Source organism: Microcaecilia unicolor, chromosome 3 (assembly GCF_901765095.1).
Source record: "Microcaecilia unicolor chromosome 3, aMicUni1.1, whole genome shotgun sequence".
NCBI classification, from domain to species: domain Eukaryota; kingdom Metazoa; phylum Chordata; class Amphibia; order Gymnophiona; family Siphonopidae; genus Microcaecilia; species Microcaecilia unicolor.
In genome coordinates this window covers 475,040,505-475,068,244 of record NC_044033.1, presented here as the reverse complement: position 1 = coordinate 475,068,244, position 27,740 = coordinate 475,040,505, and the positions used below count along the sequence as shown (strand labels likewise).

The 27,740-nt window shown below is 44.2% G+C and overlaps 1 protein-coding gene across 1 annotated transcript in view; it reads left to right on the top strand.

Annotated features, from left to right (window-relative positions):
* Nucleotides 1–27,740, top strand: part of COL9A1 (collagen type IX alpha 1 chain) — a 285,908-nt gene that overhangs the window by 43,273 nt on the left and 214,895 nt on the right. The window contains exons 6-10 of the mRNA XM_030199004.1: nt 14,530–14,613; nt 16,567–16,587; nt 17,655–17,729; nt 17,954–17,989; nt 18,090–18,152. Of these exons, the coding sequence (XP_030054864.1) occupies nt 14,530–14,613; nt 16,567–16,587; nt 17,655–17,729; nt 17,954–17,989; nt 18,090–18,152 (279 nt within the window). The remainder of the gene's footprint in view (nt 1–14,529; nt 14,614–16,566; nt 16,588–17,654; nt 17,730–17,953; nt 17,990–18,089; nt 18,153–27,740) is intronic.

Genomic DNA, 27,740 nt, shown 5'->3' with positions numbered 1-27,740 from the left:
TGCTTCGACATCAAGGAGGTCTCTCCTTGAAAGCATCCATTTCGGAGCATCGTTGGACCTGATACAGAGGACCAGTGTGGATTCCATGTAATCCTCATTGGCACTGAAGGATTCTGATACTGGACACTGAGAAAAGGCGAAGAAGCACCATCATTGGTCCTCTTTGAAGCTCCACATCATGTTATAAGAGGAGCTGGGGTGCATTCTAGATTGATACATCCTAAATCTCTGAAAACTTATGGAGTGTTCCAGATTGCCCAGAGCTCCAGGTGATAGATGTGAAGATTAGTCTCCTGAGCAGGCCAGTGTGCCTGGGTGTAAAGCCTGTGTACATGAACTCCCCATCCAAGATTGGATGCATCTGTGGTTAGAAACACCTGGGGGTGGAGAAATTTGAAATGGGAGTCCAAGAATCAAATTGGTTCGATTCATCCACCAGAGAAGCGAATGAGCCAACTCTGATGTGAATGAAATGACATCAACAAGGTTGCCCATGACCTGACACCGCTGAGAAGCAGGGGTCCATTGGATGTTCTGGAAATGAAGGCGAGTCATGGATGTGACATGCACTGTGAAGGCCATGTGGCCCAACAACCTCAGCATCTGATGAGCTGTGACCTGCTGGCTGTGTTGAACGTAAGAGCAATGCCATTGAGAGCATCTTTCTGTATTTGAGGGAGGTAAACTCAAGCTTGAACCATGTAATCCAATTGTTGTACTGGGGGTAGATAGGACTTGGGGTAGTTGACTACGACTTCTGGTATCTTCAAAACCTACACTCCTCCCCGGGAACTCTGTTCACTGGGTAAATCTCTCTTATCTGCACCCTTCTCCTCCACCGCTAACTCCAGACTCCGTTCCTTTTATCTTGCTGCACCATATTCCTGGAATACGCTCCCTGAGCCGGTACGACAAGCTCCATTTCTGGCCGTCTTCAAATCTAGGCTAAAGGCCCACCTTTTTGATGCAGCTTTTAACTCCTAACCCTTACTCACTTGTTCCATTCCCACCGTAGTTATTCCCTTATCACTTATTTGTCCTGTTTGTCTGTCCTAATTAGATTGTAAGCTCTGTCGAGTAGGGACTGTCTCTTTATGTTCAAGTGTACAGCGCTGTGTACATCTTGTAGTGCTATAGAAATTATAAGTAGTAGTAGTAGTAGTTGAATAAGTGGCTGCATTGATTTTTTAGCACCTTCCTTTGATGTGCTCTTTACCGGTCAATCATCCAGACAGGGAAACACATGAACCCCCAGTCTGCATAGTAACGCTACAACTATGGCTAGGCATTTTGTGTACACTCTGGGAGTGGACACAAGGCCAAAAAGCTGGACGCAGTACTAGTAGTGGTGTTTCCTCACCTGAACTCTGAGATCTATCCTAATCGCAGTATCTGGATGTGGATATAAGTATCTTTTGAGTCCAGAGAGCATAGCCAATAGTTGTTCTGTATCATGGGAAGAAGGGTGCCCAGGGAAATCATCCTGAGCTTTTCATTGGCCAGATATTTGTTCAGGACCCTTAGGTGTAGGATGGAACAAAATCCCTTGGGCATGAGGAAATACTTGGAAGAGAATCCCTTCCCTTCTTCCCCTGGTGGAATGGATTTGATTGCATGGGCCTTTAGAAGGGAGACGAATTCCTCTGCAAGCTCTTCTGGTGCTGAGAGATGTAGTTTGATGCTCTTAGTAGGCAAGTTGGAGGAAGTTGGCGCCAAATGGGTGTAACCCAACTGGGTTATTTGCAGCATCCACCGGTCTTAGGTTATAAGGGATCACCTGTCTTGGAAAAAATTAAGTCTCCTCCCTACTGGTAGGTCATCTGGGATTGATACTTTTACAATGGGTATGCTCTGCTGGAGCCAGTGAAAAGTTCGTATCCTGCTTAGACTGGGGAGTTGACTGGGGCTTCTGAGTCTGCTGCTGCCGAGGATAGGAGCATGGAAGCTGGGCCTGTTGTTGAGGATGGGAGGAAAGAGTGAACCCTACACCTTAGAGAGAAGTACATACTTTTTTGATTCCCACCTGCAAACCTCCAAGAAGTAGAAGCTGAAGGAGTAGGCCAAGACAGGGACTTGATGGTATCAGTTATTTTGTTTATGCGGTCTGCTATCTCCTCCATCTCATCCCCAAAAAGCTTATTGCCTTAGCAAGGGATGTCCACCAACTTTTCCTGAACTGCTGGTTCTAGGTCCAAAACACACAGCCATGATAGTCTACACTTGCTGATACCTATAGCAGAAAGACTGGATGCCACATCAAAAGTGTCAAAGATGGCTCTAGCCAGATTCTTTCAGCAATCCATCTGCTTAGTGGCTATCTGGTAAAGGTGTGCAGCCTGTTCTGGTGGGAGGTGTCTGCAAACTCCAGCACACTATTCGACAAGGTTGGCCAAGGTCTTCAAGTAAATGGTTGTGTAGCTCTGGTAGTACTGAATATGGGAAATGAGCATTAAGCCCTGAAGAACTTTCCACCTAAAAGATTCCAGAGTGTGAGCATCTCTGCCTGGGGGAGCAGAAGCATGGGTCCTTGAGCTTTTGCCATTTTGAGAGTGGATTTGACCACCATGGAATAGTGCGGAAGCTGCAGCTTTTCAAATACGGGAGCTTTCTAGACTCTATACATAGATTCCACCTCCTTAGGTACAAACTGCACAGAGAGTGGGGTCTCCAAATTCTTCATCTGTGGATCTTAAAGGATATTGTGGATGGGCATTGACACATATCTCCCTTAGGGGAGTCATGGCGCTCATCCTTGATCTCTAACTTAAATGGAACGGCCTCTGCCATTTCCCTCAAAACAACTACAAAGGAAGAGTTCCTCTGAGGGGGGCTTTCTCCTTTCCTGAGGTGGGGAGGGGTATGAAGGTAGGCTAAGGGATCTCTCCTCCAAGAAGTTCTCTGGCTCAGTCTCAGAAACCCAGGAGCAGTCCGACTCAGAATCAGCAAAATATTCTTTATGGGAAGTCTGAGTCTGTGCCTGCCTCGGTCTACTGGACAATGGCCAGGCTGTGGATGAGAGCATCGAGGTGCAGGTTCTATCCTGGACTCTGGGGTTCTTTTCTCCCCAGACAGGCTAGAAAGAAGCACCACATTGGTTAGTGCCAGCTCTAATGGGTCTTCAATAGGGGCTGTAGCAGGATGGTGGAACTTCATGACTGGTTTCTAAGTATGGGAGTTGCCTGCAAGATCTTCTGAGAGTGGGGCACCCCTTTGGTGGATCTTTTTGCTACTCATCTCAACAACAAAGTCCCTGTTATGCTCCAGACTCAGATCATATGGCAGACTAGCATCAGATGCCTTCCTCCTTGTTTGGGGGAAGGCCTTCTATATGTGCATCCTCCAATCCCTCTAATAGGGAAAACTCTGCCTATACTCAAGCAGGGCCAGGGGACTGTGGTTCTCATTGTGCCTTACTGGCTGAGGCAAATTTGGTTCCCTCTTCTTCTGGAGTTGTCCTCTGAAGAACTGTGGAGATTAGGCTGTTTTCCAACTCTCATAACGCAGGATGAGGGGGTCTTGTCTGCATCCCAACCTCCAATTCCTGGCCCTTATGGCTTGGATGTAGAGAACATAGAATTTTCATCTTGTCAACTGCCTAAGGATGTCTCCAGGATCCTGCTGGCTTCCAGGAAAGATTCCACTAAGAGGTGCTATACTTAAGTGGAAGATGTTTGCTGTCTGATAAGAGGTCAAGGCCCTAGATCCTCTCTTGTCCTACACAAAAACTCCTTGAGTACCTTCTACACCTTTCTGAATTTGGTATGAAGACCAATTCTGTAAGGGTTCACCTCAATGCATCTCTGTACGGCCTCTAGTTATTTGCTTCATGAGAGATTTGCTGTAGAAAAATCCTCCCATCAAACCTCTGATTGTGTCATAGGACCTCAGTGTTGTCCTCACCCAGCTGATGAAAACTCCTTTTGAGCCACTTTATTCCTGTCATCTGAAGTACCTGACCTGGAAGGTCTTGTTTTTTCGTGGCGGTCACTTCAGTTCACAGAGTCAGTGAGCTGCAGGCCCTAGTAGCTGATCCACCTCACACAAAGTTTCACCATAGTAGAGTAGTTTTCCGCATGCATCCTAAGTTTATTCCAAAGATGGTGTCAAAGTTCCATCTTTCTTGGTCAATTGTCCGTCCATCATTTTTCTCAAAGCCTCATTCCCATCTTGGTGAAAGTGCACTGCATATCTTGGACTGCAAGCAAGTCTTAGCCTTCTATCTGGAGCAGACTAAAGCCCACAGACAGTCCACTCAGATTTTTGTTTCTTTTGACTCAAAGAGGATGGGGGCAGCCATCAGTAGACATACTTTATCCAACTGGCTAGCAGACTGCATCTCTTTCACTTATGCCCATGCTGGCCTGAATTTGAAGGGTCATGTCATAGCTCACAATGTCACAGCCCACTTTAGGTCAGCCTCCACTGAAGAGATTTGCAGAGCTGCAATGTGGTCTTCAGTCCACACATTCACATCTCATTATTGCTTTGAGCAGAATACTTGGCATAATACTTGGTTTGGTCAGACAGTTCTGCAGAATTTGTTTGGCATTTGAAATCCAACTCCATCCTCCTAGGCCCATCCTTTTCTGTTCCAGGCTGCACCTTCACAACAGGAATGTTTTTGTTGTTAGATTTATTGGTTCTGATTGGCCTTTCTGTTGTAAGTCCCTATTGACTTTTGTTTATTTTTGGTGAGCCTGGTAGCTAGGGGTTCCCACATTTGAGAATCCTGTGTCCTGCTTGTCTTCAGACCTGTAGCAGGTGTTTTCCAAGGACAGCAGGACAGGTGTTCTCACATACCCTCCCACCTCCCCTAGGAGTTGCATTCTTTATGCTTTTTATTCAACTGCAGGCCCAAAAGAACTCGGGCAGGCGGGAAGGCACTCATTCATGCATGGTAGGGGCCTGCCAAAGGCTTCTAGAAGTTACAGAATGCTGGGCAGCGTCTACACCAGGGCTCCATTGGGGATGTCACCCATATGTGAGAATACTTGTCCTGCTGTCCTTGAAGAACATCTGCTACAGGTGAGTAACTTCACTTTATTGATGAGTGAAAATTGTCTGCAGCCTTTCTCTGAACTCTCCCTAATTCAGTAATAGTACAGTCTCGTCTGTGTTTAGTGTATAGTGCTGTGTCTGTCTAGTAGTGCTATAGAAATTCTAAGTAATAGTAGCAGTTTATTCTTCACATATGGTTGAACATATAGAGAGGGAATCTGGTAGCTGTATTTCTAGGTCTCTTTAGTAAGCCTTTGTAAAAATGTTTCAAGAGAGTGTGAAATCTCACAGAGGCACAGCAGCAAGACTCAGAATGTGCCCAATGTCCAGGGAATTCAGGTCTTTAAAATCCCCCGTGGCTTTGGTACTTTGTATGTCTAAGTGCTTTGAAAATGAGCCCCAAGCATGCATTCTTTAAAAACATTAAGCTATAGAAAAACTCAACCTATTTCCATGGAATTTCCCCATTTCTATACTTCCCTTCTCTTACCATTCTTTCTATTGTGCATGAAATATACATATGAATGTATTAATAACAGGCATGAACCCAAAAAGATAGAATTAGCACACTATTTGAAATTTGTGAGCAGTAGCACCAATCATCAAGGCTTCAATTCTAGCTATTGACAAGGGCACTATATATTTCAAACTTATGCTAATTCAACCCTTCCACATAGGTACTGTAGATGAACAGCATACTGGGGATAATTTTATAAAGTGGGCACTACGCACATACATACATAAAACCAAAATTGCAGCCTCATGCTATTCACAAATGGAGAATGGAAAGGGAGCACAATTACACATCTAATAGAATACTATAATTTACATGTGTGTTTTAGCAATTTAGGCATGAGCACTTACACCAGCTCTATGACTGGTATAAATTGCTCGCACTGAAATTTACCTGTTCTGCTCCTCCTCTGCCTGATGTCTGGTGTTTATTCTCTGTTGGAACACTTAAGCTTTCAAGTTCTGGTAACTTATGAGTATTAGAAGGCTCAACCCAAAGGAAAAATATACTGTTCTAAGTGAAGGTGCACTTTCTAAGACCCTGATGTTTCCCTAGAGTGGGCCTGGCTGTGACACTAACCAGTCCATATTCAAAGCCATTTAAGTGAGCAGGAGATGCTTAAATTGCAGTCTGTGTGCTGGCTGGTGATATTCATCGGCATTTAACTGGGCATTGCTGCTGAATATTGGCTCTGACTGGCCATTTTTTTGAAGTGGGACGGAGAGGGGTGTTGCAAGGGCGGAATAAAGGAGGAGCTGGCAGCTATGCAAGTGCCCACATAGCTAAGTGAGCAAATAGGACCACATAAATAGCAGTCCTAACTTTGGTCCCTGAGCTATGCAGGTGCCAGCACTGAATATCAGTTGGCACCCACATAGCTTTCTGCAGGCTGAAGCTCATTGCTCCCTCTCTCGCCTAGACCACTTCTTCTGGTCCCCTTCCTGTCCCCATGAAGCAGCTCTGACCCCCCCACCCTCCCTCCAATCCCCAGAAGACCCTCTTTGGCCTTCTTACTGACCCTGATGATCTAGCAGTCCTTAGGGCAGGCGTGAACCCTACTTGCTCCTTCCCCTTGTGGTGACTAATGCAAAATGATTGCCACAAGCTCTAGCAGTAATCTCATAGTACTACCATTAGTACCATGAGACTACCACTAGAGGCAACAGTGGCCATTTTCTATTAGGCGTCGTGAGGAGAACCAGGGCCAGTATCTGGGCCTTCTTTGAGAGAAAGATGGGAGGTGGGGGTCGGAGCTGCTGTAGGGGAGTGGGATGGGGGATTGGAGCAGCTGTGAGATGCAGGGGTGGGTGGGGGTTGATGAGCTTAGGGATATGTGGACTCTACTTATGTGGGTTCTGGCTGATATTCAGCCAGGACCTGTATAAGTATCTTATGCAGGTCCTGACTGAATATTGACAGGGACTCAGATAAATTTCAACAGCTAGTAGCAATCGGTCAGGCCCGATATTCAATGCTGGTTACCCAGCATTGAATATCTGAGGCTAATTTAACTGGTGACAGTATTTTAAAAAAATGCTGACCACTGCTGGCCAACTATTGACCAGTAAATTTATAAAGTTGAGTACTGAAAATTAGGCCCAGAGTGCCTATTGGGACTGTAGGTATCTTGTGTTCCAACTATGTGATATTTATGCAAATGTTGTTGAATGCTAATAGTGTATCTCACCTGCTTTTGTCAAACTAATTGATTTTGATAGGTGGCACGCCCACTTCTGGGTTAGCCAATCAGAAGTGAGGACAAACAAAGCCACACCCATGGTCCACCCAAGCCCCATCCCTTTCCCTAGATTATTTGCATAGCCCCACCCCAAACCCCACCCCTTTTGGTGATCACAGGAAGTGACATCATAACCATGCCCCTTTTCTAAGATGGTGGCGAGTACTGTATGCTACACCACTGGTTCTGGTGCCCTCTTTCCTTTCCCTTTTTACCTTTCTTGCTTTTTAGCTTCTAATTACCCTATTGGCTTTTCCCTTGTCTTTATGCTTTAGAACATTGTCTTAGTGTTGCCTATTTTTCCCCTCTGTCCTACCTTTTTATTGGAGTTTTTTTCTCGTTTTCTTATATTTAATATTTTTTAAATGTAAACTGCTTAGCTCTGTGTGCCAGTTTAGGCGGTATAGCAAATGTAATAAAGAATAAAGAATGGCAGGACACCGTGTAGAAAAGCGTGGAGAGAGCTGAGTGGTGATGTTGCTGGGTGGGCCTGAGCCAGCCCACCCATAGCTATGCCACGGTTTCAAGGTCACTACACTCCTTACTACCCATTGTTTGGTATTACCCTCCTCATGCTTCTAAGGTTTAGAATCCATCAGACATTCGGCCTTTTTCTTTCTTGCTCCACAGTTATGGAATGACCTTCCTCTTTACTGCATTCTAAACAGTAATTTTTACAGATTTAAAGTTTTATTGAAGACCCTATTTTTTTAAAAAATCAATCTTTGAGGGCATACTTTGAGGCCTCCTGTTCACATGCCACTTCCCCCTGGATGACACCTCTTGTTCTCTTCCCTTCTCTCTGAAGTGCTTGTGCTAATGTGTTTTGTTGTTCTTGTGTGCTTGTTTAATCCTATCCTTTCTGGATAATGGTGTTCTTTTCTCTTAGAATTTTATTTTATGTAAACTGACTTGCCCTGCCTGTAAGATAAGGTGGTATCTCAAATACTCACACTCACATAAACGTAAACATATTCCCCCCGATATTCATCACATAACCAGCTATCTGCAAATATTTATTGGGAGATTTCTGGTTACCTTCCACTGAATATTCACGGTCAGTACATAGCAGCTAACTGATTATCTCGTGAGATATAACTGACTCTCTGCGAATATTCAGCGCATCGCTGACTAAGTTTGGTGGCTAAATTGGGCCGCCCAAATAGCAGGCCCATCTTTGGCTGCTATAAGCTTAACTGGCCAGAACTGAATATTGGCCTGGCCAGTTAAGTTTAAACTGGCCAATAATAAAGCGGATATTCAATGCTGGCCACCAGAAACAGTCTGGCATTGAATATACAGGCTCACTGCCAACTGCAGGAGTTAACCAGGCTGCCTCCTACAGTCTGAATATCGGCCCCACTGTATTCAAGTAGGGATGTGCAGCCAAAAAAGTTATATTTTGGGAGCAATATTGTTCACAGGGTTACCATATTTGGTCCCCTAAAAAAAAGAGGATACATGCCCCGCCCCTTTCACACCCTGCCACGGCCCATTTCACACCCTCACACCGACCCCTGTCACATATTCCCCTCTCCCCTGTCACACACCCTTTCACCCCCCGTCACCCCTCCCTCCACTCCCCTCCCTGTCACCCCCCTTCCTTTACCTTACTCTACTGCCCTGGTGGTCTAGTGACCTCTTCGGGGCAGGAAAGAGCCTCCTCTTTGCTGCCCGGAGCTCTGCCCTGCATCCTGTTGCTGATCTCGGTGCCGATTCAAAATGGCTGCCGAGAGTTGAAGTCTCGCGAGGTCGCGTCAACTCTCAGCGGCCATTTTGAATCAGCGCCGAGATCAGCAACAGGATGCAGGGCAGTGCTCCAGGCAGGAAAGAGGGGGCTCTTTCCTGCCCCGAAGGCGGAAGAGGTCACTAGACCACCAGGGCAGTAGAGTAGTAAGTAAGGGGAGGGGAGGGCTGGGAAGCTAGCATAGGATGGCCCGCCCGTCCGCCAGCCTGACCGTTTGTCCAGAAATCCGGACAAATGGGCAGATTGGCAAAACCCGCCCGTTTGCCCGGACATGTGCTCAAAAGAGGACATGTCCAGGTAAATCCGGACATATGGTCCCAATTGTGCATGCTATTTACAATGCAGGACCCCCCCCCCCCCCCCCCAAATTCAAGGTCTTTTCCTGTTTCAAATGAATGCACATCTCTATTTTCAACATTAGCAATACAATATCAACAGAACAGTGACTGTGAGGGGCATTTTCGATATGATGTCTAAGTGCGACTTTGGAGGTTTTGCAAAAAACGTCCAAAATCCGAATAGGAAAGAAGGTAATTTACAAAAAAAACCCCATCTATCTTTTGTTTTCGAAAATACTGTTTCAAACAACGTTTTGTGATTTGGACGTTTTGTTTTTTGGTCCATTAAAAAAAAACATCCAAGTGCAAAACGCCCAAAATCAAGCCATTGGGATGTAGGAGGAGCCAGCATTTTTAGTAGACTGGTCCCCCTAACATCCCAGGACAGCAATAGGGCACCCCCAAACCCACTACCCCCAACTGTACACCACTACCTTACAGGTGATGGGGGCACCTATATGTGGGTACAATGGGTTTCTGGTGAGTTTTGGAGGGCTCACGGTTTCCACCACAAGTGTAACAGATAGGGGGAGGTAGGAGCCTGGGTCCACCTGTCTGCAGTGCAGTGTACCCAACACTAGACTACTCCAGGGACCTGCATGGTATTCTAATGGACCTGAGTATAACATCTGAGGCTGGCATAGAGGTTGTTAAGTAATGTTTTTCATCACATTTTTGGGGGGTGGGAGGAGGTTAGTGACCACTGGGGGAATAAGGGGAAGTCATTCCAGTGGTCATCTGGATATTTAGGGAACCTTTTGTGCCTTATTCATAATAGAAACAGGTCTAGCTCAAAACGTCTTAAGTTTTAGTCCTGGACAGTTTTGTTTTGTTCCATTATGGCTGAAAAACATCTAAGTCTTAGGAACGCCCAAGTTCCACCCTAAACATGCCTCTTACACTCCCCCTTGAGATTTGGATGCACTTCTGGCGGACTTCAGAGAAAAACTAAATTATATTAGGAGGGGGATACAAAATAGGGGAAAAATCTCCAGTAGTTGCAAAAGACAATTCATGGCACCGGATGCAGAACGGAGCAAGAGGAAGCTGTCACAATGCATTTAGTTCTTGGTTTGCTGAATCCCAAATGCATGATTTTGCATTTTGGATTAAAACATAGTTGACGTACCTTAGACTAGGACTGTGCTATCATTTGAAATTAAACAGCAAATGTCAATAAAATTTCCTATTTTATGTCAATTTTGTAACAAATGAAAGGGAGGAAAGGTTAATTTTTTTTTAGTTTGTGTGGCACAGGATCCCCCATATTCATCCCTCTCCACTACATCCCTTGTCTATATTGCCTTCTGGCCTTCTATGGGCAGGAATGATTCCCTGTCCTCCTGCTCCACTGCTAAAAGTTTCCAGAATGGCAACAGACATTCCAAGACTGGAACCATTTTCTTGTATGACAGATTTTGATGGAAATTCTTCTAAACCTAAATGGAGGATGAATAATACTTTCTGGCTTATTTTCGAAAGAGAAGGGCGCCCATCTTTTGACACAAATCGGGAGATGGGCGTCCTTCTCCCAGGGTCGCCCAAATCGGCATAATCGAAAGCCGATTTTGGGTGTCCTCAACTGATCCTGGGGAACTGAGTTCAATTCCCACTGCAGCTCCTTGTGACTCTGGGCAAGTCACATAACCCTCCATTGCCCCTGGTACAAAATAAGTACCTGAATATATGTAAACCACTTTGAATGTAGTTGCTACTTATCATACGCAGTGCTTCACACTTGAACATGGAGAGACAGTCCCTGCTCAATAAAGCTTACAATTCCATTTCCCTTTCCCTTTCCGTCACGGGTGGACACAGGCCCCCCCACCTGTTACACTTGTGGTGGTAAATGTGAGCCCTTCAAAACCCACCACAAACCCACTGTACCCACATGTAGGTGCCCCCCTTCACCCCTTAGGGCTCTGGTAGTGTTGTACAGTTGTGGGGAGTGGGTTTTGGATTTTTTTTGGGGGGGATCAGCACCTAAGGTAAGGGAGCTATGCACCTGGGAGCAATTTCTGAAGTCCACTGCAATGCCCCCTAGGGTGCCCGGTTGGTGTCCTGGCATGTGAGGGGGAGCAGTGCACTACGAATGCTGGCTCCTCCCACGACCAAAGGGCTTGCATTTGGGTGTTTCTGAGATGGGCGTCCTTGGTTTCCATTATCGCCGAAAACCGGGGACGACCATCTCTAAGGTCGACCTAAATGTGGAGATATCCTCAGGAAAACTTGGGATTATGCCCCTCCATGCCATTCTTGGGATTCAGCCTACAATAGCTGAACTTTTCTTTTGTTTAATAGTTTGATCAGATGTGAGTTATGATAATATCCTAACTACAAAAAAACCTGAATTGTGACACCACTGAATGAATCTGAATGAAAATATATTATAATTAAAGGTTTTCAGAAAGCCAAGAACGGCAGAATGCAGTGGCATAGTCAGATCAGTTATTTTAGGTGGGCCCACAGTTATTTTGGGTGGACCTTCTAAACCACTCCCCCTTTGTCTCTTTCCCTCTCCTCCATCCCCAGATTTGGTATTTCCTCCTAACTGTGACCTGGCACCTCGCCTTCCCTACTGTACGTCACCACGTTCACGGGCGGCAGCAGCAATGTACATCAGTTTACGCTTTCCAAAAATAATAGAACTAGGGGGCATGCGATGAAGCTACAAAGTAGTAAATTTAAAACGAATCGGAGAAAATTTTTCTTCACTCAACGTGTAATTAAACTCTGGAATTCATTGCCAGAGAATGTGGTAAAGGCGGTTAGCTTACTGAAGTTTATAAAAGGTTTGGATGGCTTCCTAAAGAAAAAGTCCATAGACTATTATTAAATGGACTTGGGGAAAATACTACTACTACTACTACTAAACATTTCTAGAGCGCTACTAGGGTTACGCAGCGCTGTACAATTTAACAAAGAAAATCCACTATTTCTGGGATAAGCAGTATAAAATGTTTTGTACTTTTTTGGGATCTTGCCAGGTATTCGTGACCTGGATTGGCCACTGTTGGAAACAGTTAAGTAGTAGTAGTAGGATGCTGGGCTTGATGGACCTTTGATCTTTCCCAGTATGGCAATACTTATGTACTTATGCCTGCACTGGTCTCTGCAGACTTCCCTTTGCATTATCCTGCCCTCGCTGACATCACTTCCTGTTTCCTCTGATAGGACATGACAGAGGGAAGCCTTCAGAGTGCAGGTAGTGGATGCTCTTTTTCTGATGCCATTCACGAACGCTGTGAGGTAGACAGGGATGGAGTTTCTGGGCTGCAAATATACGGGGAAGGAAGAGAGGAAGCGAGAAGAACCAGGTAGCCACCCCAGAAGTGTGTTGGGGAGCCACCCAGGCCCACTTGTAGCTATGCCACTGGCAGAATGATGCATTGGGGTATGGAAATCCAAATTAATTTTATGTGAAGGGGAAAGAGAGAGGCTGATGTGCACAGACCAGGATAGAGAGATCACGGTGATAGAGTCTGACGATCTGACGGTAGCGAAAGTGTGATAAGATGGTGAGCAAAGCAAGAAGAATGCTAGACTGCATAAAGAGAGGGATAACCCTTGCTTGCCAGGTGTGCATAAGGGCAGGTTACTTATGGTAAATTTAAGAGTTTGTAAGTAGGTCAGAACAGGGAGGCCGATTAGCATAGAAATCTGCTCACTCCGCACTCTCCTTTCATCCAGTAAGTCGGTTCAGGCCACATGATACAGTTCTGAACCAAAAGATTTACTTAAACTTGAATGATGCAGAACAACATGGGACAATGTCAGCATTAATTATAAATATTCTGTAGTAGATGTATATGTATGTCTTCTCCCTCCATTGTCAACCACTGGAAGGAGAAACAGCCCATGTTCTAGAAACTGGGGGAATATTCTAAGTCGAAAGGTCAACCGTCAAATAACCTGGTGGAGCCATTAGAGGTGTCTTCTGTTTCTTAAGGGAGCAGAACTGGAAGGTCTCTACAGAGGCATAACCAGCAGAAAAAAACAAGGTGATAATGACCCTGTACAGGTCATTGGTGAGACTTCACTAGAAATACTGTGTTCAGTGTGGAAAGTATTATGTTTGTAATTATATAAAGATTCTAGAGACGGTCTGGGGAAAGCAACAAAAATGGTGCAGAGTCTGTACGAAAAGATGACCTAAATATACATGAGAGGACAGAAGAAAAGCAGAGATTTAATACAATAGTTTACATACATAAGTACATAAGTACATAAGTAGTGCCATACTGGGAAAGACCAAAGGTCCATCTAGCCCAGCATCCTGTCACCGAAAGGTGTTAATGCTGAAGAATAAAACTCTTTCCAGATGAAGGATGCTCTGGAAATAAGGGACAGTTTTTTGAAGCTACAAGGTGGTAGATTCATGAGTAACACCAGAAATTATTTTTCATGGGAAGGGTGGAGGATGCCTTGAATGCTCTTCTGGAGGAGGTAGAGTAGACAACAACAGGGATGGAATTAAAAAACACATGGAATAAACACAGAGAATCCCTTAATGGAAGTGGGTGGAATCAAGCATTGGGAGCTTCAGCTCAAAACAGTCATGGGGAAGCCACTGCTTACCCTGGGATTGGTAGGATGGAATGTTGCTACTATTTAGGTTTCTGCCAGGTACTTGTGATCTGGATTGGCCACTGTTGGAAACAGGATGCTGGGCTAGATAGACCACTGGTCTGATCCAATTTGGCTATTCTTATGTTCTTAATAGTGCAATATTCTTCTAAGCTACATAGGAGTCCTCCATCTGCATTCCTACTAGCTGCACGGTAAATCAGTATTGCATTTGCAATCAGTCTCTCCCAGTAGAAACACCAATATAGGACTCCCAAGGAGCTTAGAGGAAACATTGCAGCAGTGAAATGACCTTTTTGCACTTCTAAGAAGACAGAGAGATCCTCTATGGAGTAGTAGTTACAACTCTAAATAAAGGCATAAGTGGAGTCACCAAATAGAGTGGCAATTTACTGGGCAAACTAGATGGGTTATTCTAGACTTTATTGGCTTTCATCTACTATGCTACTATAACAGCAAGATTTTATTATTCTTCCTACAGCTACCCATGAAATGGCCTGGGATGACTACTGTTATGTTCATCTTATGTGTGTTTACATTTTCAAACTGTCAATGGAAACTTAAACCCTAGAAGAATTGATCTGATGCTTTACTTTTTGTCCTACAGTTTGACCTCCAGTGGATGCTGATTCACTGTGACCCTTTGAGGCCCCAGAGAGAACTCTGCACTGAACTTTCAGCCACAAGAGTGGTAAGAAGATCTTTCACTGAAACCTCAGTTACCTTCAACTCAACATTCTCCTTCTCTTCCTCCTGCCTACTTTCTTTTCCATCATCTTTTATACACACTGAGGCCAATGCAGAAAGCTACTGCGAGTCTAACTGCAGGTTACTGAGGGTTGTACACAGACATTATTGGCCGAGCAACACAGGGAGGTTTTGAGCATAGGTGTTTACTCACATGGAAGACATGGTTGCACATTGCATTAAAATGTATGATAATGAGGCCTTAACGTGTTCTTTGGCAATGCAGAGAAGTGAACAGTGATTTTTACCACAAGGACAACACAAGAAATGTTTTGCAAGATCTGGGGCAGCAGAGAGGATTTAATGCTAGATTTGAGATTTAACTGCTAGATTTGCTTTCTTATGCAACCAGAAAGTAGGGCTTGCAGGTTTAAAAGACTGATGGGAGATAACAGAACTTGTGTGTGTAAGCCCCCTTTTTGGAGGTGGTTAGGCAAATGCCTAGCTACAGCCCAGAAGGTGGGAGAATTTATTTGGTGGGACCAGGGAGGGGGCCAACCTTAAATCTGGAGGGCCAAGCAAGCAAGGCATCAGACTGTCCATCCACATAAAAATCCAGACCACACCGTGCAGGGCAGCAGCAGGAATTGATGTTTTAGGAAGGCCTCTCTTGCTTCCGCTGGAAGGAGAGGCTATCACTGGTGCCAAAGTGGGTGGGGCTGGTTGGAGTTGTGGGTGGGATTGTGCGGAGTTATGGCCAGGGCTGTGCAGCTTTATGGGCTGGACGGCATTATGGGCGGAGCGGGGTGGGTCCTAAATCTCATGCATAGGAGATCAGCCCCCTTGGCAAGTCTGGAGTAGGAGTGGGCAACCACAGTTCTCGAGGGCCACAACCCAGTCGGGTTTTCAAGATTTCTGCAAAATAAATGAGATCTATTTGAATACAATGAACGCAGTACATGCAAATCAATCTAATGCATATTCATTGTGGAAATCTTGAAAACTTGACTGGGATGTGGCCCTTGGGAATCATGGTTACCCATCCCTGATTTACCCAGATTATTCTAGGAAGGTGTTGGAGTGACCATGATTGTTGTGGGGGCCTAAATGACCTGAAGGTTACTGGGGAGGGGGGAGGGCAGGCAAGGCTGAAGGTTTACCTAGGGCACTAATATCCTTGCACTGACCCTGTGGATAAAGATTAGAGGGGAAACTACTTCTTATGACAGGCTGGAGGTAAATCAGACAGGACGCTAATCCAGCTTGTCTGGGAGCACAGACTGAATACCAGTTAGAGGAGAAGCTGTCTTACTATGGGCTGGATATAGTTTATGGAGGAGGTTGTCTCAGACTGGATATGGGTTAGCAGATAAGATGTCTCTGATAGCAGGCTGGATGCAGGTTACAAAGGAGGCTGTCTCTTTGCTGGATGCAGGTTATAGAGGAGGCTGTCTTAGAACACAGACTGATCATGGGTTAAAGGGGAAGATGTCTCTGATAGCAGGCTGCATGCAAGAAATAGAGGAGGCTGTCTCAGAGCACAGACTGGATATGGTTTAAAGGGGAAGGTGTTTGATAGGCTGGATGCAGGTTACAGAGGAGGCTTTTCAGAATACAACAAAAGATGTAATTGTTCTGGGAAGGGTTAAGTTCCTGCAGCTGTCATTCAATCCTCTTCTGTTCCCCTCCAATCCTCAAGCCTCCCCTGCAGGTTTATGAATAAACATGAGGACCTGAGGACTGTTGCAGAGTTTACTTTCCCTCCACTCCTGAGCCCTTCACTTGGGGCTCCTAAAATCCAAGGAGGGCCAGAAAATAATCGGGTGGTGACCAATCCTGGGATTGACTATGGCTAGCTCTGCCAGGGCTGGGGGACCCTCATTGCTAGTGCTTTGCTTACAGATATTCTGTCTCTGCTTGGCTCAAGTAAGTTTCTTGCTGTTTTTTTCTCTTGCAGATTGGCCAGACAGCAGTGCAGGTGAGTGTGCAGGGACGGGACTGGGAGAGGAGGGAGAGCCCAGGTTTGCACTACTGGGACTGAGTAATAAAGCACAAGTGACAGCAAGGGTGTCTGTTAGAGGAGACTGCAGGGATTAAAGCCCAGGATAATCCTGGCAAGTTGGCACATAGAATGTTCAAAACTAAGGACTGTACCTGCATTTTCCATGCTCAGGTGATATTTAACTTGTTTCTTTATGATGGGGTTAGTGAATATCAATAGGTCACATTTGTTCTGCTGTTTGGTGCAGGAATGGTTTTACTTGCAACACAGGATGAAACTTTTCCCCCAGACATGTGGTCAAATGCTGGTGAATTTTACTGTTTATGGAGTTTGTCTTTTTATGACCTGAACTAGTCATAGGAGACTGGTGTGGACTTAACATTACCAATATGTCAGTAATGAGATTCAATTTGGGTTAGTCATATTTTGTTCCTTGTTTCACTACATCATAATATTTGTTATAAAACAACAGTGTAAAGTATAATTACTAATGGATTTTTAGTAAATTTTAAGTGTCCCTTTTTAATTTAGGGCCTCTTGTAACAAACCGCACTAGCGATTTCCACGCGGCTATGCCGACAAAGCCCATTCAAAGTCAATGGTCTTTGTCAGCATTGCCGCACTGGGAATCGCTAGCGCAGTTTAGTAAAATGCAGTGAAAGTTTATATCCCTATAAGACATACTATAGTGAATAATTACTAGCAAAAGTGCAACATTTTTTGGATTATTTTCTAGGCAAAACAAAAAGATAAAAATTCTAAGAAGAATCAATTATAAATCACTTTCCTCATGAAAGACAGTAATACCTGAATTATAACCCAAAAGAAGTATTATTGGGCGTATTTTTTCTTATGTAAGAGGAGAGATTTGATATATATTAGCATTTTATAATTGATTCTAGTCAGATGAACAATGGACATTATTTTCTCCATTGTACGTCACAGTTAAACAGTTTATAAAAGATTTAGTTTCAAGAAAAGATCTCAAAGTAAGATTTCAGAATACAAACTTCTGTCTTATCTCTTCTATTTTGCCTTGCCAGAGAGGGCCAGTTGGACCCCAAGGCCTCCCAGGCCCTCCAGGCCCCCCTGGCATTCCAGGAATTGATGGCATAGATGTAAGTTTCTCTTTTCCAGTCTGTTCCTACTGTACAGTAGTAAGAATTTGATATTATGTTGTCTTCATATTGAAAGTACTGATAATTTACAGGGCTAAATCTGGTAGGACGTTATGGTTCTGTTTGGTACTAATAGATAGTTATTTGATCTTCTTTGTATTTGTAAGTTGAGTTTAATTGTTTCTGTAGTGTTCAATCTTACTGATATGTAAATGTCTTCATAGGGTGAGAGAGGTCCTAATGGTCCCCCAGGCCCACCGGTAAGTCAATGAAGAACTCTTCTGCATTATATGTTCCTTTAAAGATATTACTTTTGCACTTTTTTCAGTCTAAATTAATACTTTGACTTTTAAATGCTAGGGTGCAGATGGGGAGCCGGGTAAGACTGGATCCCCCGGATTACCAGGAGAACCCGGAGCTGATGTGAGTACATTTTCTTCCCTAATATATTTGTGTATGAATGCTTTAAAAGTTCCGGTTTTTCTGATTTTTCACTTCACTGAAGGGCTTAGTAAAAAAGTATACCTGTACTAACCACTGAGGATTTAGTGGGATTGATGGGAGAGAGAGTCTATTTTTTCTTTAATGTGGTCATGAACAAAATGTTAAAATAGGCAAGTACACACTAGGTTTTAAGCAGCGACAGGCTAAACACAAGGGAGTCTCTCTCATGCTCACTCATTTGCTCTTTCCTCTCCATAGGGAAACTCAGCTCCTCTCTGTACACAGAGCTGTGACTGTTTGGAGTCTGAGCTTCCAGCTGAGTAGTGGAATTTCTCTAATATCAAGTGCTTTTCCTCTGTGATTGGGGTGGAGGGGCAGGGAGGGCTATGGGAGGGAATAGAGGACTTGGAATATAAAATCAATACATTACCATGCTGAACTTGTAAATGAGAAGATACAGTATGTGCATGTGCTGTCAGAGACTCAAATGCTTTGCATTGTATCCTGTTCCAAATAGGCTTTAGTTCCTGAAAGCAAAAGTGATATAAATATTTTTTTTAACTTTCTTTGTGAAATATCTTACACCTTTTGCTTATTCATAAGTATGCTACTGGCCTAAGTATACATTTATTGCAAAGACGGATGGAAATGACATACCTTACTGGGTGTTTGCAGAGCAGATCTAGTCTAGAATAGTGAGTCTCAACCTAGTCCTTGGGACACACCTAGCCAGTCAGGTTTTCAGGGTATCCACAATGAATATGCATGAATAAATTTGCATTCACTGCCTTCATTCTGTGCAAATCTATCTCATGCATATTCATTGTGGGGATTAGTGCCAATAATTGCTAGTTAAAAAGCCAATTATTGGCACTAATTGGCACATTATTCAATTTGTTCAGGCAAATCAGAACTGGGCCTATTTTGGCGCCTTTATAGAATCAGGGGGTTAGGAACTAGCTAAGACATTGCTCTGAGAACTGTGAGGCAAGCCGCTTTCAAAACTCAAATCTCTGTGCAGCGAGGGTCCTAAAAACAGTAAGACACACTACCAGCAACACTTGTTCAATCCTTCTGAAGCCACTATCTCAGAGTAGCAATTTTTCTGGCCTAACTTTATCGGGATAGTTATTCAGTGAGTGGTCTGAATATACTACTACTACTTAACATTTGATGATCTATCTGGTTTGGAGGGACATAGTGCAAGAACTAGAAAAGGAATACCATGATTCTGAAGGAAAAAATTGGTGGATCGAAAGGTGGAAAGAGAAAGGAAAACACCATCTCAGCTGCACGTGCAATCAACAATGTATCACCACTAACCAAATAACTGCTGACTCTGGTCGTGCTCTGCCCTGGCACTAGGCAGTCAGTAATGATTTACAGTGGCACTATCTAGATTGTGCCAGTGGAAATAAATGGCTAGCTTTGCGGCACTGATCTGGACAGCAGGTGTTGTTGTCTAGATAAAAGTTTATAAATATTGACCTGCTCATTTTCAGATCTTTCTTAAAACTCAGAAAATCTTGGAAAGGTGCACCTCTCCAGGAAGTGAACTCCACAGATGGGATGAAAAGGGAACAACAGTAGAAAGAATTTTCACTCTGGCTCCCACAAACCTGGCCTCAGATATACGTGCAATTCAAGTATTATTAGAAAATCTTTTGTTATAAAAACATAACCAAATTATATATAACCGAATGGAAACAAACATATCCCTTCCCCTCCCCTTGAACAATACCTCAGTAATGTTTTATAAATTCAGAACAAGATCTGCTCCTCTTCTGCTTGTCCCAAGTGCGGTCAACTGGATGCATCCTTGAGTCATGTGCTTTAGTCATCTCCTCAGACTCAACCTCTTTGGCGACAAGTTCTGTCTTTTGCTTCCAGAGCCTGGTTTCTGTCTGTACCAGCTCACTCTAGTCTCATATTGGAAGTTGCCCCATCAATGATTCCTCACTGGCGGGGTGCATTTAGATTTCTCAGCTGGGCTGCATGGATGGTGCTGAAGGTGCTCTTGGCAGTGTGGCTTTCAGAGGAGACACCGTCTGTTCAGTCGTGGTGGGCAGCAATGATTCATGTTTTTGCTATGGAGAGATGCAGCCTGCAGTCTTTAGACTCTCCGGTGGAATGCCGGTTCCATGCCATCTGGGACGCTACTGTTTGGAATAGAATCTTGAACTTTTGAACTTGGACCTTTCATTACATGACACGAATGGCTCATTGTACCAGTGTGCACAGGGGAAGGGTGTTTGGGGAGGGAGGAGTTCAGGTGGGGGGTACAATATAGTGAAATACCAAAGTGCATTAACCTTTGCTGTTTGCCGTGTGTTTTTATTTCTGTAATCCTGTTTCTATTCTGGAGTGTTATTGTTGGTCATCTGGTAATCTGGTTGTGTACTTAATAAAAAAGATTTGAGTACAGAATCAGATCATTGGTCTGGGATTTGTGCTTTGATGAACCCCAACCATCACAAACTAGTGTCATTATACCAGAACAATTAAACCCCCTCCCGCCCCACCCGGGAGCTCAATAAGTATCAACAGAGACCTTATTTACCTCCTGTAACTTATTCAGTACTTGACTGTGGGCCTTGGGAGATATCTTTTATAAATATGGAACCTAGACAGATAATCGTTTTTGCCTTTTTGGAGAGAATCTGGCCCTTTAAGCCTCCCACAACATTAGAGCGTGAAGTTTGTTCCTCCAGTACCAAAAGGTTGGAGGGGTCGGTTGTAATCAGTGATAGCATTTTTTTCCCTATTATGTACATGATTTGCCCAAAAAGAGTTGCTGTTTTACACCTCAGGCATCCATTAAAGCAGGTTTATTAAAAATGATCCTTTCAAAGGAAAAAATGAGCGAGTGCCCCGGTACTAATTGCAGATAATTAAACAATGCTATCCAAAAAGCCTTTATCTGTCTACATTGCCAGAGACCATGAGAACAGGAATTCTTCCCGACTTGACATTTGACATTACAATTACCCATTAGATTAGCTGTATAACTAAAAAGAAACAATACCTATCTATAAACAATCATTACATCACTGGTCTCTACATCTAAGCAATGCTAAGAGTTCCTAGACCAGGAAAAGAAGCAATAATACACTATAAACAATCATCACTGGTCCTTACATCATCCAGGCTCTTATCATCAGCTGGGGGGCCCTGTTCACAGCGAAAGCCAGGAGCTTCTTTGACCAGGAAACATGGTTCTCTGCGCAGTTCATACGTTACTCACAGATGAGCTCCCAATTTCACTGAAAGAAACTCCCCTTTTTATTAGGCTTAGAACTCATGTTCAGAGCTAAGGAAAATTACTGGATGCTTCTCTGTTTAGGTAAACAAGCCATACTGTGGGAATGTGGTCACATGTTTCCTAGTCCAGGTGGCCAGTCTGAACTCAAAAACAGGCTCCATCGTTCCCTTCACATAACAAATTAATTAGAGCTGCTACATTCCAACTTATTTTCACACAAAGTTAAACAATCATTTTTAAACAGAATTACTTTTAATCACAAATACAGACCCCAAGTGCACTGGTCTGTCAAGGCAGAGTTGAAAAACAATCTTTAAAATTCACCGTTATTACAGCTCGTTTAGAGCTTGTTGAGCTTCCAGCAGCAAGCATGTTTTAATATACAAAGTATGATGTCTCCTATATTGCTGTCGCAAGTAAGTGACCTGCTGCTCTAGCTGCAGAATTTCCTGCTGTCATGCTTTCTTCTGGAAACTATTGTATGCAATAACTTCATCCCGCAAAACTGTTTTAGCAGTTTCCCAAAATAGAATAGGGTCATTCTTTTGTTCTCGATTACTCTTCTTATACAGTTTCCATTTAGAGATCAAAAAAGGAAGAAATTTGCTATCTCTGTATAGTTGAATAGGGAATTTCCACTGAGAATCAGTAGGAGAGTGAGACTTAAAGCATAAGTGCATTTCCACCCATTTATGGGCCAATCGTGGCCAAACCCACTTCTGAAAGGAGCTCGCTAGATGCTAATAAATAATCTTTCTTGGACAGGGTGGAGTGTGCTTTTGACAGATATGTATAATCACAGTCTGTTGGATGGAAGGGTCTCCACATATCCACCAAGTCCTGCAAAGAGCATAGCATGGGAAGCCCCCATTCTAGCCAACAATGGGCCATGCATCTCATTAAAATCTCTCCCAGTCTGAAGAGGTCTATCCCCATTACTATGCAAATGTTTCAAGATTTCTTTATAAATTTCTATCGAATACATTAGAGGCATAAATATTACATAACAGGAAGGGTTTGCCATCTAAATTTACTGAGGCCATGACAAATCTGCCTGTGGGATCTTGTATCACCTTGTGGGCCACCAACTAAATATCTTTTTGAATCAAAATAATCACACCTTCCTTTTTACCCAAAACAGGTGATTTAAAGTAATTACCTACCCAACAACAACACAGCTTGGCATGTTCAAGAGCATTTTGCCTCTTTATAGGTGAGTGGATACCCCCACATTCCAAGTTATGATCTTAAGTGATATCTATCCCCCAAAATAGAGATCATAACCAAGGAAATACTGACAAATCCAAAGAGCTGGTGGGGTGTCCCAGCCTTCATTCCCCCCCAGCTGTAACAAAATACCACATAATTATAATCGATGAGCTCCCAGATGGACCCTTTTCCCCATAAACTCCTGTAAGTACTCATCTCTCTCCCATTCAATCCCAGACAATCTCCTCTCCCTCCCCTTACTAACCCTCAACACCCTCCCCCCTAAACCCATCTCAAACCCCATATGCCCACACTTACTAGTAGCATCTATAGGTGCAATTTCCTTAAGGGTCTGAAGACTCCCCTGTGTCAAAAGAGGATGATCAAACCCTTGACAGAAAAATAGATCATATTATTTTATAAACAGGCAATGTGCCATTCCCCTCATATTTTATAAAAATATCAATACAAAATGAAAACTCCTAGGAGTGAGGAATAGTGCACCCACTCCAAGTTTAGCGAGAACAACTTTTACCCAAGTGTATATAAACAGTGGAGCAATCGGGTATGGATTAACTAGTCAAGAACAGAACATACAAGCTGGGAATAGCCTGTTTTGCCTAACAGGGAATCAAACTCAAAATTTAGGATCCCAGAACTCGAACCTTCTCTGTGATGCCTGCACAATGATTAAATTTTGTTTCTTTTTTTACTGGTCAGTACAGGCACACTATCGAAAGTTCTAAACAGTAACAAGTCATGACAAGGGTTAGACGTCCCTTCCTTCCTCTTATTAATGCACTGGTTATTGATATCTCGCCATACAATCATGTAAATACGAAGACAGGTCCAACTTCAAAGAGTGAGGAATATATTAAGTCAAACCTCAAGCTTCAGACCTGCCAAGTAGTCCATGCCTGAGAACACAAATCTGCTGAATGAGGATGGCGAACATATTCTGTGGGTCCACTTACACTGTCAGCCTCTGGCCACTCTCCTATGCATAATGAGGTGACCCGAAACTATGGTCCAACACCAAAACTGCCTCAGCAGTGTCGATAAACCTGCAGGACTGAGGAAGAACAGGACCCACAAAAACTTGGGCTGCTGTGCCAAATGTGATCTCAGGAGTTAACACTCCCATACAATGATTCCAAACTGTCTACATATTTGGTGGCATCTGGCACAGCAGCAAAGAATTTTGTTATTTCCTTCATATACTGTATGATCTTGAGCTGATCCAGATATAACAGGCTAAACCGAACACGCATTTCTACAAAACATGAGCATAGTGGTGAGAAGGCCCTCCGAGCCAAGTATTCTTAAATCTCCAGCTTCTAGCTATAATTTAGTACTTTGAGAATTACTATCCTCGGATGTTCCATAGAATCCTGCTGTTGCCCCAGGGTGCACTCTCTCAATGCGAAGCAGCCCTGCAGCATCTGTGAACTGAAGTGAGGTTGTGAGCCAGGTCTCTAAAAATCTATGCATATCTCGATCTAGAATTGACTCAGGTAAACCCACAAGCCTTAGGTTATTTCACCTTGAGCAATTCTCTAGGTCTTCTATTTTTGTTTCAAGTTCAATAAGTTTCTCCAACAACTGTGGCCAGTCCACTTACTAGCACTATCCTACACGATCCCAATTCATTGTTGTACCGCCTGAAGTTCGGTGGTGAGAGATGTGAAGCGTTGTTCCATGGTATCGAGCTTATCCAGTATAAGCTGCAATTGTTTGCCCACTGTGTTCTCCATTGCCGCTCTCACCTCTGCTGTTATTTCTGCTGTTGATTCCGAGCTAGGGGTGAGCAAGGGAGTGCGTTTTTGTCCACCATCTTGGAATCACCGGCTCGGTTCCTCTCTATCATTTTTATAGAAATTTTAGCCGCCATCTGATGGCGACTGGAGTAAAATGAACCATATGCCAAAGTCCTAAAGCCAGCCCAAGTATTTGAAAAGAAAAAAAGGATCAGATCAACCCAATTAGGTTCCAAATACATGGGGAGAATCGGGAGCAGTAATTTCTGCTGACTCACTGCTCTACGATCCAACTGGAAATTTAGGGGCTATTTTACTAAAGGGCATAAAAAACCCTAATGCTTGCTTAGCATGTGAAAAACAGATGTTTTGCAATACGTTGCCTATTTGCACACACTAAGAGGTCCTTTTACTAAGCTGTGATAAGCACTTATGTGTGCTACAACAAGTTAAAATACATTACTGTGGGGTGCACTCAGGCATCCTGAAATAGATTTTGCATGTGTGCGCACTAACCAGGGCTGCCAAGAGGGGGGGGAGGGGGCAGGGGGGACAAAATTTCCCAGGCCCGGGCCTCCAAGGGGGGCACGGCACCAGGGTCTCTCTCCTTCTCCTGCTCCCAGGCCGCCGGCGCTGCAGTCCCTGGTCTCACCTGCCTGCCCTCGGCTCTGTCGACAGCCCCCCTCTGTCCACCACCGTGCCCCCTACATTCAAATTGGCAGCTCCTCACCTCCGTGTGAAAGCGGCAGATCACCTCCCTTCGGGCCTTCCCTCACTGTGTCCCACCCTCGTCTGATGTAACTTCCTGTTTCTGCAAGGGTGGGACACGGAGGTCCCAAAGGGAGGCGATCTGCTGCTTTCACATGGAGGTGAGGCGCTGCCGATTTGAATGCAGGGGGTCCAGTGGCAGACGGAGGGGAGCTATTGATAGGTCTGGGGGTGGGCGGGTGGAGACTGGGGACTGCGATGCCGGCGGCCTGAGAGCAGGAGAGGGAGGCGACAGTGGTAGCGATTGGGGGGCAGCGGCAGGCCTGGCTCAATCTCTCGGCAGCCATGGCGCCACCTGTGCACTAAAAAAAGTATTTTTTTGTGCTGGGGCGTGTTTGGGGACAGTGGTCGTAGCTATACTAATTGGTTAGCACGTAGGCATTAACGCATGCTAACTGATTAGTGCAGGATTAGTGTGTGAGCCCTTACTGCCTACAAAATAGGTGTCAGTAAGTGTTCATACGCTAATGGGAAAATAAGCGCATGGCTATTATTTCAGAAATAGGAAAATCGGCCGTTTACCGGCAGTGCTAAAAGTGGCCTTAGCAAATTGGAAAGATCCTCGCTGTGGATAGCATAGGCCACTTTTTAGCACAGTTTAGTAAAAGGGCTTCTTAGTGCTTGCTAAGTATTTTTCAAAAATCATTTTTAGAGGGGGCATGTTATGGGTTGAGAATGTACATGGACATATTAACTTGCTAGCACGTTCGTATTAGCAGATGCTAACTAGCTAATGCTGAGCTAATGGGGGCACGTAGTACCTCCTAAAGAGGAGGTGGTAAGTGCTCCCATGTTAACATTTTTGCAAGTCCCTCTCAGTAATGGAATTTTAGTGTGGCTCCTGCAAAAAAAAAAAGGCCAAAATATTGTTGCTGTGAATCTGGACTCAGCAAATTGGAAAGTCCTGTGTTAAGACACACAAAAATGGCCCCTTATATTTATATCTTGTAGTGGAAGAGTTTGAATGCTGTTCTGCTGCATATGCTTATTTTTTTCACCAGAAAGTTTATTGAAGATTTTAATAGAAATGCAGTAGTACAAAAGAAATAAAAATAACAAATACAAATATCTTCAAAAAGGGGTATAAAACAGGAGAAAATCCAGAAATCAAGCACACTGCACCATATTTCTACAAAATAGCACAATAATAATAATTTGAAACAAATTAGTGATGTATACATAGAGGAGCATAATCGAAAGAGGCACCCAAGTTTTCCTGAGGATGTCCTCGCAGGACGTCCTGATGAAAGGGCGGGGAAACCCATATTATCGAAACAAGATGGGTGTCCATCTTTTGCTTCGATAATACGGTCGGGGATGTCCAAATTGCAAAATTTAAGTCGACCTTAGAGATGGTCGTCCTTAGAGATGTTCGTACCCGATTTTTTGCGATAATGAAAACCGAGGACGCCCATCTCAGAAACGACCAAATGCAAGCCATTTGGTCATGGGAGGAGCCAGCATTCGTAGTGCACTGGTCCCCCTGACATGCCAGGACACCAACCGGGCACCCTAGGAAACACTGCAGTGGACTTCAGAAATTGCTCCGAGGTGCATAGCTCCCTTACCTTGTGTGCTGAGCCCCCCAACCCTCCCCCCCCAAAACCAACTCCCCACAACTGTACACCACTACCAGAGCCCTAAGGGGTGAAGGGGGGCACCTACATGTGGGTACAGTGGGTTTCTGGTGGGTTTTGAAGGACTCACATTTACCACCACAAGTGTAACAGGTAGGGGGGGATGGGTCTGAGTCTGCCTGCCTGAAGTGCACTGCACCCACTAAAACTGTTCCAGGGACCTGCATACTGCTGTCATGGAGCTGGGTATGATATCTGAGGCTGGCATAGAGACTGGCAAACCTTTTAGGGTGGGAGGGGGTTGGCGACCACTGGGAGTAAGAGGAGGTCATCCCCGATTCCCTCCGGTGGTCATCTGGTCAGTTCGGGCACCTTTTTGAGGCTTGGTCGTAACAGAAAAGGACCAAATAAAGTCGCCCAAGTGTTCGTCAGGGACGCCCTTCTTTTTTCCATTATCGGTCAAGGACGCCCATTTGTTAGGCACGCCCCAGTCCCGCCTTCGCTACGATTCTGACATGCCCCCTGTGAACTTTGGTCGTCCCCACGACGGAAAGCAGTTGAGGACGCCCAAAATTGGCTTTCGATTATGCCGATTTGGGCAACCCTGGGAGAAGGATGCCTATCTCCCGATTTATGTCGAAAGATGGGCGCCCTTCTCTTTCGAAAATAAGCCTGATAGTGATCAGTGACCTATGATGACGAGGTTGTAACATGTATATAGGTATCAAGAGGCGACTACAATTTCTTTTTACTAGGAACCGTTCCATACATTTCAGTAATAGCAAGTTCAAATGTTTGATGTTGAATTACAGAGTTCCACCAAAAGTGTACATTTAATAATTTGGCTGATTTACAATTAGCCATAATAAGGTTCTGGGCTATGGTAATGAGAGCATCAAAGAGTCTGTTGTGGTGATCAGGCAAAGATATATGAGGAGAACGTGATTTAAAAATAACTATAAATGAGGAGATGTCAATAGTTCAATGGAATACT